General features: G+C 49.0%; 1 protein-coding gene across 4 annotated transcripts in view; it reads left to right on the top strand.

Annotated features, from left to right (window-relative positions):
• Nucleotides 1-17,556, top strand: part of HEATR5A (HEAT repeat containing 5A) — a 362,218-nt gene that overhangs the window by 240,437 nt on the left and 104,225 nt on the right. For all 4 annotated transcript variants that reach the window (XM_069209087.1, XM_069209090.1, XM_069209089.1 and 1 more), the window contains exon 27: nt 6,124-6,303. In XM_069209087.1, coding sequence (XP_069065188.1) covers nt 6,124-6,303 — 180 coding nt within the window. The remainder of the gene's footprint in view (nt 1-6,123; nt 6,304-17,556) is intronic.

The raw sequence follows: 17,556 nt of genomic DNA, 5'->3' as shown, positions 1-17,556 counted from the left end.
TGCTCTTTCATTGCATTGGGTTGTTGTTCTCATGCACGTAAAAAATGTTGGTACTGACGTCTGCACGTCGTCGAGGACCTCTTATTGCCTGTATGACGTCAGACGGCGTCGCGTGGGCTAGAGTGACGGCCTCGTCGACGTGCAGAGACTAGGAAGAAGATTTCCGTCGAATGCTGGCGCCATGGGAGTATTCATTAGGTGAGGAATCCACAGGTAGCTAATGTATCCACCAGAAAAGTCGTTAACGAAGGTAAGTAACTCGTTCAAAAAGACCCAACATGGGTCTTACAAAGCTCACAGCCCTTCACGTTCTCCTCACACGAGGTCTGCATCCTCCCACAGAGAAAGAAGAGAACATTCTGCCTCATCTGAGCCTCCTGCACCATCTCCAAAGACTAAACGTTCTTTCAAGAAGCCATCTGTCAAACCATCGATGAAATTGCTGACGATTAAAGCGCGTGCAGGGTATCGCGGACCACCTCTACAACGACGACCGTCTATACAGCATGCAGTACGTCCAATGTGCACACAACGACGATACCATTGACGACGGCCCCCTCTGTCAAGTTGTCAACGCTAAACATAACCGTCTCGTCATCTCCATCGAAAAGCTGACGAAGAGACCATCGTCGACTATGACATCCTTACTGCAGATGACTGCTCCATCAACGAGACTAACACAGTCGTTACTGCCAGCACCGTCAACGACAACAGCATCGATGGCCCATCGACGACGACATCGGTGGAAATTGTACAGAAACCTCAAAAATTTAAACCCCTGACACTGTCGCACACTTCTCCTAGTAAGGTGTCACCTTTAATTCCTGCTCATCTTTTGGAGGACGATGACTTGGATGGGTAAGGGCCATTTGGAGCTGCCCATAGTCCTTCTGAGCTGCATGTGAAGTGTCAGAATTTGGATGAAGACAACCAATATGACCCTCAATCCTTTTATACTCCTGAAGATCACTCTTCGTACCAGGAACAGATATTCCTTATGCCAAGTTCCCTTATTTCAAACCTCCAATCAGTGCTGGCAGACTATAGGAAAAGATTTCCACCAGTCGAATCTGAAGACCAGCAGGCATCTATACCTTCTCCGGCGCCACCTCCTTCCACACCTGTTAGACCGCAGGTATTGCCGTTGGATGTGCCCCTACATACACCTCTTTCTGTTCCACCACAAGACCCTTTAACATCCAACGATGACGGGGGAAGAGGGGGAGTTACTAGATCCCATTGCGGATTGGGATGACTGTCCAATACTTTCACCGTCTTCCCCTTCCCTAGTCCCAGTCGACTCTCTACCGGGTGACATTGGTGGATTCCACTGTTTGTTGGAGGAGGCAGCAAAGAGATTTGCGCTACCTGTGCCTACAAAGCAGATGTACTGCTTTCTCTATGACTTTAGGAGCCTTTTAAAAAAAAGTGTAAAATCGATGCCCATGGTGGACTACATATGGAACGAGGGTCTGACGGTAATGAGAAATGCCACTATTGTTACCACGGTATTACCCCGCTTGGAAAAGAAATATAAAGCGCCAGACGATGCCCCAGCGTGCCTGACTGGACATCCTAAGCCAGACTCTGTTATCACTCAGGCAGCACAGTGCAGTATGAGAAACCCTTCAGCTCCACTCTCTGCTCCACCTGATACAGAAGGGAGAAGGCCTAAATATAGGGAATCGTTTCTCCTCTATGTCCTCGCTTTCAGTAAGGATGTCACACTCATTAGCTGTAATGGGCAGATACGACGGGCAGCTATGGGCAGACACTGCTCCTTATATTGACCAACTTCCAGAGGATTCAGAAGCAGCCAAGACATTACAGGAAGGGAAGGGCTTCTGCAGAAATCGACTGTGCAGTGGATATTGCTACCACAGCCTTTTGTCAGCTAGCAGGTGCAGCTGTTTTAAGAAGACCGGGCTACAGGGCTGGCTTTGTGCAACTTATTTTAGACCAGAAGTCCTGAACAAAATTCTCGATTTACCTTTCGATAGAGAAGCCCTATTTGGCAAACATATTGATTATGCCCTGCAGGCTATCAAAACCGATACAGACACAGCAAAGTCCCTTGGAACCCTGCAATTCAAAAGACAGCCTTTCGGGGTGCCAGAGGAAGGGGATATCGATCCTACATAGGGGGTTATCAGCAATCTAAAAATCCCTCTTCATTCTCCAGTTACCAATCCTTTTGACCCCAATATCAGCAGAGGCGGCCTCCACAGGCAGCATATGTTAGAACCACAAAGAGAGCAAGAATGAGGTGACAAACAAGAGAAGCAGGATGCAGGCAATGGCTTCTCTTTTACTCCGGTTACTCATCCTTCTTCAAGCCCAATAATGAGGGAGGATCTCCCAATAGTTACACAATTGGCAAATAATCAGCTCGACCGCTGGGTATTAAACCAAATTCAATTTGGCCATTCATGGAGTTCATGCAAATTCCGCCAGTAAGACCTCCTCCTCTGCGTTCCCTGAAACACCTTAATCTTCTCTGAAAGGAGGTCTGAACAATGCACAAAAAAGGAGCTATAGAAAGGGTTCCTATTCAGGACAGAAACAAGGTGTTTTATTTGTGTTTCTTTCTTGTCCAGAAGAAATGGAGATTGGCGTCCAATCTTGGATCTCAGGGACCTGAATACTTACTCAAAAGGCAGTCATTCCATATGATTACTTTAAAAGATATCCTTACTCTTCTCAATCTAGGGGATTATATGTCCATCCTCGATCTTCAGGACCCATAGTTCCATGTTCCTATACATCAGTCCCACAGAAGATTCCTCAGATTCGTAGTAGCCAGAGAACATTTACAGTTCAAAGTCCTTCCCTTTGGCCTGAAATCGGCCCCCAGAATTTTCACCAAATCACTAGCCCCAGTAGCGGCTTTCCTCAGAGATACAAACATCAAGTCTTTCCATAATTGGACGACTGGCTCATCAGGGCCAAGTCCAGGTTGCAGGCTCGGAGAACGACAAAGGCCTGCATAGACTTGTTTGGAAAACTAGGCCAAACTATCAATCACAGCAAATCAGTTTTTCAACCCCTGAAAATAAGAACCCTTTCTAGGTGCAGTTCTAGACACTTCCAACAACAAGGCGGGTCCTACAAAAGAGAGACAGAAAAAAGGAATTGGCTTAGCCAGTCTTGTTAAAAAAAGAAAGTCTGTTTCAGTTCGCCTCCTCAAGGCCCTGCTAGGAATGATGTCTTCCTGCATCCCACTTGTGCCATTCTGTTGTCTCAGAATGCGTCCACTTCAAGAACAGCTGGACGGTCAGTGGACGCAATCCAAGGGGTCTTTTGATGACATAATCAAAGTTACAAAACCCATGACATCACACCTATCTTGGTGGACCCAGGGATCTCACCTGTCAGTAGGTCTCTTTCCTTCCTCAGCCAGCCCTGTGGGTGGTCACAACAGATGCTTCCCTAGAAGGTTGGGGGGGCCTTCCTTCAGGATTTAAGAGTCGGAGGCAAATGGGATTCACATCAGAAAGTTTACTATATCAATTATCTGGAACTAAAAGCAGTTCGCTTAGGGCTTTGAGCTTTTCTACCAAGGATAAGAAATTTATCGGTACTCATACATACAGACAGCACCACAATGATGCACTGTCTCGACAAGCAGGGGGGAACCAGATCTCTGCTTTTATCTCAACGTATCTGGAACAGCTCCATCCTATAGTGGGTGCATCTTCGAGCAGAGTATGTACCGGGCACTCTGAACGGCATTGCGGACTCTCAGCAGGCAGACAGCATCCAACCACGAATAGGAGTTAAATCAAAGTGTACTAGATCACGTTGTCTCTCAGTGGGGCAAACCAAACGTTGTTCTTTTTGCCACTCCCTGGAATGCAAAATGCCTATTTTATGCAAGTCTGGATCACCATCCGGGCTCTTGGGGTAATGCGTTTTCAATGGCATGGTCAGAAATTTATGCTTATGCTTTCCCTCCCATTCCCCTCATTCCGAGAGTCCTAGCAAAGATCAAGAACGAGCACTGCAAAATTCTTCTAGTAGCCTCGACAGCATTGGTATACACAGCTACTAATCCTGTCAGAGACCCACAGCTTCCCTCTGCTAGTAATACCCCGCCTGCTAACAATGAGCGACTGTCAAGTTCTCCACCCGGACCCAGCGGCCCTTCATTTGACTGCCTGGCTGCTGAACACCATGAATTCAAACATTTGAACGTTCCTTCCAATTGTATAGTCATTCTTGCCAGAGCGGCGGCTGATTGTACCATAAGATCTTACCTCCTTAAATGAAAAAGATTCTGCATATGGTGCAAACAAGCTCAGGTTCACCCTTTCTCGTCATCGCCAGAGCAGGTGCTTCCTTACTGCCTTCATTTAGCCAGGCAAGGTTTGGCAAACGCTTCAGTTAGGGTCCATTTAGGTGCAATTTCGCATTATAGGCGATCAGGAAACTCACCATCTTTGTGGCCGACCAGAATTATCAAACAGTTTCTTAAAGGACTTTTTCGTTCTTTCCCACCAGTCAGACCACCACTGCCATCCTGGCAGCTTCACATAGTTTTGTCCCAATTAATGAAACATCCATTTGAGTCCGTTCACAGGGCGGACTTAATTCTTGTCATGTATAGTTGCACCTATTCTTGCCCTGACCTCGGCTAGAAGAGTTAGCGGATACAAGCCTTCTTGAACCAACGCCCGTTTTTTTTGCAGTTTAAGGACAATGTAGTAATTCTTCAAACCAATCCAAAATGTATACCCATGGTTCCTTCAGACTTTCACATTAATCAGCCTGTTGTACTAAAGTCGTATTTTCTCAAATACCTGTTAACGTGAGCGGAAAAGTCCCTTCATTCCCTGGATATCAAGAGATATCTTAAATTTTATCTGGACAGGACAAGAAGTTTTAGGAAAACAAATCAATTATTTGCGTCATTTAGTGCCCATAGGAAAGGGCAACCGATTTCTAAACAAGGAATTGCTAGATGGATATCTAGTGCTATTGACTATTGTCACAAAGATGCAGGCAAGCCCCTGCGCAGAATATCGCATGCACATTCCACTAGCGCTGAGGCAGCAACCACGGCGCACTTCGCTGGTGCGCCCATACCGGACAATTGCAGGGCGGCACCTGGAAGTGCACGCACACTTTCACGAAACGTTATTGCCAGGAAGAATCGTCCCAATGAGATGTGGCAGCGGGGCGCGCGGTGCTGCGGCATTGTTCCAGTAACGGTGAGATGTGTTAGTCTCCTTTTTCCCCTCCTATCCAGTATAATTCTCATCACATTGTTTGATAATAAGGTTTCTTTCCTTCACAATACACTGGGTGTTGTTGTTTTCTACTGTGTAATAATCCTTTTGTTTCCATAGCAATTAATCATTTAAAGCTTTCTTTTCAGTTCATAGAGTTGCATCAATCAAGGGATAATAATGTGTTCATCATACAGTGTGCTTCACTACTGCTTGCTGCTCTGATTCAAGCATGTGAATCTATGAAACGTCCAGTACTTGAGTAAAATAGTACTCCAGTATTGGAATCTTTCATAGATTCACATGCGACCCGCCCGCCTCCCCTGAGAATCTCACCGTTAAGGGTTATATACCTCACCTACTTCCGCACTCGTGCTGGGGGAAACTCTGAGGCACTGGAGCTTCTCACAGGCGTGTTCTAGAGGGAGGGGCAGCCTGACTGGCTGAAATCTGCTTTGGGTCTTTTTTCCCGGATAGACTACTAATGTGGCAGGCCTTAGGCCTGTATACACTTTACTTATCATTACATTGCTATTATAATGCACCGGGGACTCCCATCTCGTCGACGGGGAATGATTCAAGAATGTGAATCTATGAAAGACACCAATACTGTAGAACGACCGTTACAGGTAAGTAACTTATTTTCTTACCTTCCTGCATAAGGGGGTTTCAGACAAATGAGGAATCTGTACATGTCTGTGTCAAATGTAGTGAGATTGTATTGCTGGATACACCTTGTTGTTCTCTTAATGTAATACATGTTTGCAACTGAAAGAGAAATATGGTTTGAAATCTTGTACAGTGAATAGTTGGGAGTACATGGAAGGTTTTTATATCAACATGTTGATATTGTGAAAAAAATAAATGAAAGTAACGTCTCTCTGTTTGATGTTAGGTTTGTAGTGCCTGGATCACCAGCGGAGTGGTGAGCGACCTCAATGACCTTCGCAGGGTGCATCAACTCCTGGTATCCTCCCTGATCAAAGTGCAGGCTGGCAAGGAAGGTCAGAACCAGCTGTACAATGAGAGCACGTCCACCATGGAGACTCTAGCAGTATTGAAAGCATGGGCCGAGGTATGTGTGAGCCAGTGCATTTATAAGTGGAGACCTGTTGGTGAGCCATGGCAATATTTTTTTTTTTATTGAGTTTTAAACATGATGTAAAACACAACAGTAGTGCATCAGAGGTATCACAATTGTGCAGTACACTTTGTTGTGTCTAAAACCCAAGAGGTATGAAATCTGGAGGGGGGTGGGGGGCTACTCACGAAAGGCTACTCACTTAATCATGCCGGGCATTCACAATCGTTGTCATTCGTACGAGTCATGGCAATACTTGGGTCGGGTTGCCAGAGTATGTCTGGTAAGGCAAAGCATAGCAGGATGGTCAAGCGAGTAAACGTAAAGCACTACTTGTAAAGTGCTTTGCATGTGTGGTATAATCAGGTTGAGGCAGATAATTTGTCTTCAACGTATGGCAGGGATGTCCTTGGAGAGCTGGCCTTTATCTCCCAGTGGACATTCTTGAAAGTTTGTCCACAGGCAAGGTTAACCTAAACAGACTTCCTTCTATACCACCAGATAGGAAGTTTTAACACATTGACACATTCGGCAAAAGAGTATTTTTGAACACCATCTTGTCTTGTCTGTCCCTATGTGCTGCCTGTGTTTTGGGAAGTTATACATATGTCCAGCAAAATCTTTCCACCAGTCCCTACCGAGTTCAGAAGCTTCTTGCCCCAGCAGTTCATGGTGGACAAGACGCTACAAAATATATTTTGATGGTAGACCTTGACACAACCGACTGGGGGGCGTTGCATGGGCACCGGTATTGTGATCCGATGTCCTGCTTGGATGTGAGCTACAGGATTATCTTTTGACACTCTGGAAATGTACATGCCTTTTTATGGATCCAGACTCTTTGGAGAAAAGGCTGACTCGGGCTGGAGCTGTCACAAGACAGCAGTGTTACAGCCTGCTCCAAGGCTTGGTTCCTTTACTGTTTTCTCAGTTTCAACATTACAGAAAATTCAGAGGCTACGTGTGGGGTCTAGCCTGTCGCCAGCAGCAGATCTCGCAGCCAAATCTGCACTAGACCCAGACTTCTCCGCTCCAGAGTATGTAGCAGTGACCAAAGTCGCCAACACCTCATGGGACTGCAGTGCTCAAGCATCCTCAACTGCTGCGTTGTCTTGCAAGCGGCGTTATTTTACCCTTTTTGACAGACTTCTAACCACAGATTCCTCAACTTTTGAATATTCTCCAGGCGTCAGACTGAATCTGGCCCTCTAGATAGTGTACAAAAATGATGTCCACTGTGCAGAGCGTCCAAGCAACCCTACATTGGTATCCATATATATTATGTAGACCAGTGGTTACCAACCTGTGGTCCTGGGAACCCCGGGGTTTCGCAAAGCGCCCTCAGAGGGGCCGAGTGCTTAGAAAATGAAAAAATATTAACAGATTTAGGCCCACGGCTTTTAGTATTGGCTCTGTGGGGAGGTTCCCGGATTCCAATATTGATTCAGTGGGGGTCCCCGGGTTCCAGTATTAAAAACGTGGGGCTTGACAGAAGTCAAAAGGTTGGGGACCACTGATTTGTAGACCACCTAATGCTCTATTTTTAGAGGTATCCTGGTCAAGCAGTTAGGCTGATCTTAAACCCCTTGTATTAATAAATGTGGACACACTCAAAAGAGTAACTCAAGACCAATTTGCAAAAATACTTTTTTATTTAAAAAAATGAAGACCAAGAGTTATGATTTTTCAAAGTCTAGCAAAAATAGTCTTTTTGTGCGTAATTACGCACCATTGGAATCAATCGAAAAAACATTAAAAATGCATTTCAAATCGGGCAGTTCTCACAAGTCTCACATTCTCTTTTTAGATCGACGCCGTTGAGATGTCCTGTGGGCCAGCTGGAGAAGTTTGGGTGGTTCCTGTTTCAAGTGGGAGCAGCGGCTGAAAGTCTTGGCGCTGGTGCAGAACGGAGAAGGGGACCACTTAGACCCACACTGCACAGGAAGACTCAAATGTAAGTCTGGTGGGTCCACTTGGAGTGTAGAGTTTGCAAGGGGTTAGGGACCTTAGAGCACAGCTGGTTTTCGATTCAGGGGCCAGGGAGGCTGGATGCATTGCAGAAAGGTCAGCCAAGGGTAGTGTGTCCTAGGGTCTTTGAGCCAGGTGCAGGTCACTTTGAGGGTGGATTGCAGGTCTGCAGGGCCACTCTGGGGGGGGGGGAGGGGGGGTGGTTCTTGGGTATCGTGAAGCCCCTCGAATGGAGCTTGCTTCTGGTCCTTGGCAAGTCCAGAGTGGACTTTTCTTCTGGGTGTCTGACATTGGGGTCCAGTTCCCCGGGCTATGGCACTTCCGGGTAAAATTGGGTCTGGTTGCTGTGTCCGTCTCGTTGGTCAGCGGCCGGTCAGTGAATTGGACTTCACAGGTTCTTGCCTGCTGGGTGGAGGAAGTGATGTCACTCTGGAGGGAGGTTCTTGGCAATTTTTTAGGACTTTGGAGGTCCTCTGGTGTTTCTTTGAGTCTGTCTGATGTCCACTTGACCCCTCAGCAGCGATTGTTGAATCCTTAGTACAGCAGGCAGGGTTTGGTGCCTTTTTCTTTTGGCAGCAGGACTTCTGTTCTCGAGCCTTGGGTCTTCTTTGTGGCTGGCCTTCTTGTATCCGTCAAATCTGATCTGCAGGTCTAGGGATGCCCACTAAATAATACATTTAGTGGGCGTTAAGGAGAGCACCTGGTAGTGGCCAATAGGCCACTTAGCTTAGGGTGGCTACACCACTATGTGGTACCACTTCCTGTGGGAAGAGGTCACATTCTTAACCCTGAAAGGATATGTTCCAGCCATCCAAGATGGAGGAAAATTAAATGGAGTGGTCACCTCGCCTGCCACACCTGGGGGAGGGCTGAGGGTAGCCACTTCTACTCTGCCTACGTTTTTCTGCTGGATTTCCCCCTAAAAGTGGGGATGGAAACCGTTTGGCGGCAGTCTGCTGGTAGCAGCAGAGTCAGAGGTCAGATTTCAAAGGCGGTAAAGCCTTTGAAACTGGCCACTGAGCCTGGGTGCCTGTCTCGGGGAGGAGGTGTAACCCCTCCACCCAGGGAGGCTACGTGTTCGGGTTCCTGAGAGCAGAGGCTCTCACCCCAGTAATCCTAATTTGTGTCTGGTGGTGTGTGGCTGGTAAAAACCAGTCCGCAACCATGCTAGGGCTGGTAGGTTTTGCAAAGGGGCACCTCTAAGGTGCCCTTTTGGGTACATGTTATTATAAATCCAACACTGGCATCAGTGTGGGTTTATTATTCTGACCTGTTTGATACCAAACAACCGAGTATTCAGAGTGGCCATCATGTAGCTCTAACTCGTAACGAACAGTGTCCTGCACATGTATTAACTACGGCTTCCTTGTACACTTACTATTTCTTAGGATTTTGTAAAGACACAGTCGAGGCATATTTTTTCATGCAAACATATGCCCTCACATGCATTATAGGGCACCCTGCCCTAGGGCTGTAAGGCCTGCCAGATGGGTGACTTACCTATAGTGCATGCAGTGTTAGTGGACAGGGTGCTTTTGGTTAGTGCCATGTCGAGTTTGCAACTTTTAAACATACCTGGTCATGCACTTGCAATGGCAATCTGCATGAGGCTGGTTTGGGGCCTCTCCCAGTGGCACAACTGGTGCTGCAGCTCTGGGGGGGTCCTCTTCAGTACCCATGCCCGCTGCCAAACGCCCCACCAAAGGTGATGAACCTACCCTTCCCTGGGGAGTTCTTCATCATCTAAGTGGCAGAACCTAGAAAGGCCATCTGCATTGGCATGGGCAGTCCTAGGTCTGTGTTCCACTTGAAAGTCCATTCCCTGTAGAGATATGGACCACCTAATTAGTTTGAGGTCTTCACCTTTTATCTGTTGGAGCCACTTGAGAGACCTGTAGTCTGTCTGAACTATGAAGTGAGAGGCAAACAAGTATGACCTCAGCTTCTTCAAGGCCCAGACAGCAGCAAAGGCTTTCCCCACTGTCACTCCATTTTTGTTCCCTAGGGAGTAGTCATCTGCTTACAAAAGCAACAGGCTGGTCATGTTCCTCATCATATGTCTGGGTTAGGACTGCTCCTATCCCAAGTTCTGAAGCAACTGTTTGCAGACGATAAACTGCCTGGAGTAATCTGGAGCTTTCAGAACTGGGGCAGAGCACACTGCATCCTTAAGAGGGTCAAAAGCCTTTTGACAACTCACCGTCCAGTTGATCTTTTTGGGCATTTTCTTGGAGGTACGTTCTGTGAGGGGACCACTATGGTGCCATAATCTTTCACAAACCTCCTATAGTATCCAGTTCAACCAAGGAATGCCCTGACTTCGGTCTGGGTAGTTGGAGCCTCTCAAGCCAAAATTGTCTAGATCATTGACTGGAGGGGTTGAACTTGGCCTCCACCTGTCAAGATACACAACCTTTCCCCCTTGACATCTGCCAGGCAGTTATGTGGGCGTCTCTTTATACATTCAGAAAGCAGTCTGAACAGCCAAGTTCACAGAGAGGCATTTCGCCTGTTCATCAGTCCTTTAGGACGTTTTGGTTTAAGTCCATTCACAGACTTATTTCCAAGTAGGTGGTACTTTGGCTTCTATTCAAAAAGTGAAGAACCTGCAGTTAGAAGTCTCTGTATAAGCGGTAATGATTTTAATGGTGGAGTTTCTATCTAACCGCAGGTTTCTCACCCACTCTCCCATCCTCCCCGTTCTGTGCATTGGACTTTCTCCTTTACTAAGGTTCCAAGTCTAGGAATCTGCACACAGGTCAATACATTTCTTTTGGGGCTCTCGGTCTTGGGGTGCGAATCCTCTCAAAACCAGCTGACGTCCACACGTGGGAGTGGTGCCTATAGAGGTTTCAAGCGTCATTTCTGGAGTTGACTGCATCATTGTGGAGCAACAAGGTGCCACCAACCTGCATACAGAGGTACTACTCAAAAGTTCCCGGATTCAACCTGACACCTGAGGAATATTCAGAAGGTGAGTAATCTGCGGTTAGTCTGTACCAAAACTAGCATTACTGAAGGTAAGCAACTTCAGAACCGCATGCAGTCAGTAAGGGCCTCAATTCTTCTTACACTGCTGAAGGAACATCCTCCAGTCATTTCCAGAGGCCACCTCACTGTGCTGCCTCTCGGCAGCATCTTCATCTTGAAGGGGATAGCTCACCATCTTCAGTAGTGGGAGGTGGTCATACGGCAGGCCATTCTCCCTACTCCACCTGAAAGCACTGTCACTGGGTTGGGGCAATAAACCTGGGGGAGGTGAAGATCTGGGGTCTATCGTCCCTAGTAGAATGAAAGCACTACATCAGTGTCTTGGAGCATCATGCCATCCAGTTGGCTCTGAAAGCTTTTCAGTCATCCATCGGTGGAAGGCCAGTGCAAGTCTTGACAGACAGCACAAATGCCATGTGGTTCTGCACCAAGCAGGGCAGCCTGGGGCCTTAAATTTTGTGCCAGGAAAGCCAGTGCCTTTTGAAGTACCGAAGGCGAGGCATTGGGCACACAAACAAATGGACCACCTGTCTGCTGCCACCACGCCCGACATCTTCAGTGCCCAGGAAGGAGATGGTTCTGACCTTTCAGGCACCCTGCCGCATTACCTGACCCCCAGCCCAGAAGCCATCTCTACAAGCAGATCCAACTCGGAAGAGGCTCCACTGACTGCCAAGACAGCGACCTTTGGATGGAGACCTCCACCATGGTCACAAGTACCATTGGTTCCCATGCCCACTCCTAAGAGAACTTGAGCTGAGGTGGAGCTCCGCTCCCGAGGGAGTCTGGCATCGAGGCCAGTGCACAAAATATGGCAACTGCCAGGCCCTCTGCTGCCTTCCTGCTCCAGTCAGCAATAAGTGAAGGCTCCAGATCCGTAAAAGGATCCGGTCAAGAGTATTGAGCACCAAGGCCACCAAAAGACCTCAACGATGGCTTTGATGCTGAAGCCCTCATAGACTTCAAAGCCATTGTTGAATCTGGAACACCCTTGACGACTGGCTCCGAAGCCTCCGAGCAGCCGATTCTCCAAAGGAGTCTGATGCAAGGCAGAAGCACCTCTTTAACCATCCCCTTGCAAGTAAGGTTTCAGCACAGCCACCCCCTCCAAAACCCACAGACTCTGCCTCAGAAGAGAATATCTGCCCCTGACTATACAACGGCCTATCACAAGGACATCCGGGGGGCATGCACCTTTTACATGATGAACATGTCCTCCACGAAGAAGAGCATTTCCTTGTAAAGACGTTGTCCAAGCCGAAGCAGACAGAGTTTCTGCCCATGCTGGAAGGCATGCTCAAGTCCACCCCAGAGACATTCAGAGAACCCTTGAAGGCCAGGATAGTAACACCGAGGGTGGAGAAGAACAAGCCCTTCCGAGTGACTGTCTACATGAGGGACTATTTCCTACCCAACTTCCTGGCATGCAAGTGGGACCCTGCTCAAGCTGCAGGTGGTGCCTGACAAGGAGAGAAAGGAGCTGGAGGCAGCCAGCAAGTGTGTAGCCATAGGGCTGGTTACCCACTGGTGCATAGCTAACTTTATGGGGTTCCTTTTCCACTACAGTAGAGTCCAGTGAGAAGAAATGCAGGAGCTAGTGAAGCATCTCCCTGAGGAGTTTAGGAAAAGGGGGAGGAGCTAGTGTCTGAGGACAAGACCATCTTCTACACTACCACCCTTTGCACTGTCGATGCCATGGACACAGCAAAGGACATCTCTTCTGACCCCACCATTCCTACCAGAGACAACAGCAGCCTTTCCACTAACGGGTAGACTAGGGGTACAGCAGGTGTGCCTGTAAGATGAGGGAAGGGGTGGCTCCCCACATCACCTGTAAGGGGAAGATTGTAATATTTCCTCTCTTGCTGTAAGGGAATCACATCAGATCAGTGGGTACTGGTGGTGGTTCACCATGGCTACTGTCTAGAGCTCACAACCCTGCCCAGCTTCCCATTCCATACACATCTCAGCCTTCCAGAAGATGAAGTTCAGGGGCTGCTCCCCAAAGCTGGGGCAAGGGTATCTGCTCTTTACTTCCTCACACCCAAGAACAGCTCCCTCAGGCCATCTTATATTTCAGGCACCTCATTTAATACATCCTGTCTGGATTTTCACATGTCAGCCCTGCAGGATGGTATTCCTCTGCTCCAACAAGACGACTACATAACGTCGCTAAACCTGAAGGAGGCTTACTTTCAGATCCCCATCCTCCTGCTGACTGGGGCTTCCTCCACTTTGTGCTAAGAAGTTGTCATTACCAAATCAAGGTGCTTTGCTTTTGAGTTGCCACCACTCCAAGGACCTTTATAAAGTGGTAGCCGCTCATCTAAGAGGGGGTTTGGGGGGGGTGAATGTTTTCCCCTACCTCGGCGATTGGCTGTTCAAGTGGGCAGGTAAGCAACAGTGCCTGGTTCACACACATTCTATGATCTCCCTGCTTCATGGCCCTGCAGACATTGGCAAAGCTACACTACTCTGCAAAGGTTGTTGGCATTCCAGCAGCTCTCAACCTCTTTTTCAGCCCCTTCAAGTCAGTGAAAACGTTTATGTGCCTTCAAGGGATGATGGGCTCCTGCATCGTAAACAGTATCCTATACTTTGTTCCACGTGCACCTGCTGCAGGAATGCTTTCGGCCCATTAGTCTCCATGGTCAGAAGTGGATGGTCACTACGAAGATCTGCTGTGGGTAAAGGCTAGCCCCGATAGCTGTTTGCAGTGGTGGAACAGTAGCAGCCTCTTGCATAGTGGGCCTTTCTCTCACAACATTCCACAAGTAACCATTACCACAGCTGCCTCTCGCTGGCTGAGCACACACTCCGTGCATATGGAAACAGAGTGTGGGGTACCCGACCCCCTGCACTACCAGAGGCGGCACATCAGCTATCTCCAGCTACTAACCACACGCATCCTTCTCCATTCAAGGCCTTCCTTCAAGTCATTTGGGGCACAATAGTCCTTATCCAGACAATATGACCATCATGGATAACCTACAGAAGCAAGGCGGGGTACACCCTCTCCCCCACTCTCCACACTAGCGCAGGATATCTGGCCATGCTATCTCTGCCACCGCCTACACCTTCTGGTGGAGTAACGTCCAGGAGTGGGCAGTGACCTGGCATAAACAGGTCCACAAGTGGTAACTCCACGTGCAAATCCTACTTTTGTACTTCCAGTGTCGGGGCGCTGCACAGATAACCCTGCTCACCACTCATACCTACAGCCCACTGGCAATTTAATATGAATGAAGTGCTCAGACATCTACGCCTACGTGTGTCACCCCCCCCCCCCCCCCCCTCCAACACACACACTTTTTGAATGATATTGATGCTGACTTCACTGAGAGTGTGCTTGATAACCAGACCCCAGCATTAGTGTTCTTTTCCTAAAACTGTACCATTGTCTCCACAATTGGCACACCCCTGGCACACAGATAAGTCCCTTGTAAAAAACAAAAGTACCAGTGCTACCAAGGGCCCTGTGGCCAGGGAGGGTCCCTAAGGGCTGCAGCATGTGTTGTGCCACCCTAAGGGACCCCTCACCTAACACATACACACTGCCATTGCAGATTGTGTGTGTTGGTGGGGAGAAAAAGGCAAAGTCGACATGGCATCCCCCTCAGGATGCCATGCCCACAAAACACTGCCTGTGGCATAGGTAAGTCACCCCTCTAGCAGGCCTTACAGCCTAAGGCAGCGTGCACTATACCACAGGTGAGGGCATAGCTGCATGGGCACTATGCCCCTACAGTGTCTGTCTATTCTTAGACATTGTAAGTACAGTGTGGCCATATTAAGTATATGGTCTGGGAGTTTGTCAAAACGAACTCCACAGCTCCATAATGGCTACACTGAATACTGTGAAGTTTGGTATCAAGCTTCTCAGCACAATAAGCCAACGTTGAAGCCAGTGTTGAATTTAGTCTAAAAAGCACACAGAGGGCATCTTAGAGATGCCCCCTATATCTGACCCAATCCTCAGTGTAGGACTGACTGGTCTGTTCCAGCCTGCCACTTTCAGGCAACTTTCTGACCCCATGCGGGAGGGCCTTTTAGCTCTCTGTGGCCAGAAACAAAGCCTGTCCTGGGTAGAGGTGCATCACACCTCCCCCCTGCAGGAACTGTAACACCTGGCGGTGAGACTCAAAGGCTCAAGCCTCTTGTTGCAGTTCCCCAGGGCGCCCCAGCTAGTGAAGTTGCCTGCCCCCAGACAAAGCCTCACTTTTGTCGGCAAGTCTGGCTGGAAAATTAGGGAAGCAGGAAGGAGTGACTACCCCAGCTGGGACCACCCCTAAGGTGTCCAGAGCTAAGGTGACCCCCTCCCTGCAGAATCCTCCATCTTAGTTTGGAGGACAGGGACCAGTATGGCTAGGTTTGTGTCCCCCTCCCCAAAGGGAGTGGGCACAAGAAGGGTGTAGCCACCCTCGGGGACAGTAGCCATTGGCTACTACCCTCTGACCCCTGTAACACCCCTAGATTCCTGGCGACCTCACAAGAAAGGAGAAGGACTGCTGAGCTGAACCCCCATCAGAGAAGAAGGAAGACGCAAGCTGACATGGCCCCTGCCCTACCAGCCTGTCTCCTGCTTCAGAGAACCTGCAACAAGAAAGCGATGCATCCTGCAGGACCAGCGACCTCTGCCACGTTCCAGAGGACTGCCCTTCATCACAAAGGACCAAGAACTCCTGTGGACAAGCGGCCCTGTCCAATAAGAACCAACAGCAAAGGGACTCTTGAGCCTCCCCGGATCTGTGAGTCCTGCCCACTCTGCACCCGACACCTTCAGCCCATGTCCAGGTGGCCCAACCAGCTAGAGAGAGTCCCCAGGCGATTGCGAGCAAGTGCTCACCCTGGGTTGACCTCTCCACCCCTCCACGACTACACCTACAGTGTGAATCCCGAGGACCCCCATGACTGCGAATGCTCCAGACGAAGATATCCGATGCCTAAAAGACCACTGCACCCTGAGCCCTCAGACGGCCCTCCTCACTGTCCAGCCTGTGGTTTGTCTGAACCGAACCCCTGGACCTCGCATGCAGCATCTGATTGAGTCCTGGGGTCCCCTTATAGACCAGCATTGGGAGCAGACGTCTTGTTTGCACCCTGCACCCGGCCGCCCCTGTGCAACTGAGGGTGTGTGTTTGGTGCCTGCTTGTGCCCCCCTCCCAGACCTCAGTGCTCATCTAAACAACCCAGGTCTGCCCTACAAAGCCCTGGGTACTTACCTGCAGGCAGGCCTGATTCCGAGAGCCCCCGTCTCCACAGGAGCCCACGTTAAATGTCCTCAACTTTGACCTCTGCACAAATTAGTGGTGTACGCTGAATACTCCTGGCAGACCTGACAAAACAAGGGGATCGATTAGCAGAGCTACAGGGGAAGGTACCACACACAGCAGAAATGCATAAGGAGATACTTGCCACCCACAGGGCAATCCACTTGCACTGGGACACACTGGAAAAAACTGGACTTGAGGCATATCGTCAGAAGCTCCATAGAAAATGAAATGAACCAGGCAGGCCTTTGGCATGGTTGCTTCGTAGGGAGAAGGAGGTGACCCCATTTTAGCTATCTGTAGTGGGCAGGGACAGCTCCTGTCCTGGCGGTGCAACATTTTACTGGCGCTGTAGGAATATGTTAAGACAATGTACTAGGCAGGACCACAGGCTGATGAGGCTCGGTTAGAGGGGTTTCTGGCACGGGTGAAACTGCCTTGTCTGAATGGGGATGGGGCTCAGGGCTTTGAGGAGGACATATCTCTGGAAGAGGTGACCGACGTCTGTAAAGCGTTCACAGCTTCCAAAGCGCCGTGCAGCGATGGCTTCCCGGTGGAGCTCTACAAAGCCTTCGCAACCACATTGGGAGACATACTGCTGGAGGTCTTCTGTGAGGCACGCCGGATCGGGGTCCTCCCACAGACCATGAGGGAAGGGGTGGTATGCCTGATACCGAAACCAGGGGGGTGTTTACTGGATCCTACTGCATATAGGCCTCTCACCATGTCAAACATAGATCTTAAAATACTCTGCAAAATACTAGGAACATGATTGACCGGGGTGATCCAGGGCTTAGTGCATGAGGACCAGTGTGGTTTCATGGCGGCACGCAGCACCACGCGCAATCTTCGCAGGCTGACGCATATACTCCATGAGACGATAGAGGCGGGTGGAGTGTAGGCGTTGGTCTCCCTGGACCTTGAAAAGGCATTTGATGCGTTGTGGGCCTTCTCAAAGGTGGTGCTGCGAGGTATGGGGATTTGGTCCCGTTTTCTGCTCCTGGATAAGCCTCTTATA

The sequence above is a fragment of the Pleurodeles waltl genome, chromosome 9, assembly GCF_031143425.1.
Source record: "Pleurodeles waltl isolate 20211129_DDA chromosome 9, aPleWal1.hap1.20221129, whole genome shotgun sequence".
In the NCBI taxonomy this organism is placed as follows: domain Eukaryota; kingdom Metazoa; phylum Chordata; class Amphibia; order Caudata; family Salamandridae; genus Pleurodeles; species Pleurodeles waltl.
The sequence above is the reverse complement of the archived record's forward strand: the minus strand, read 5'-3'. Positions and strand labels throughout refer to the sequence as shown.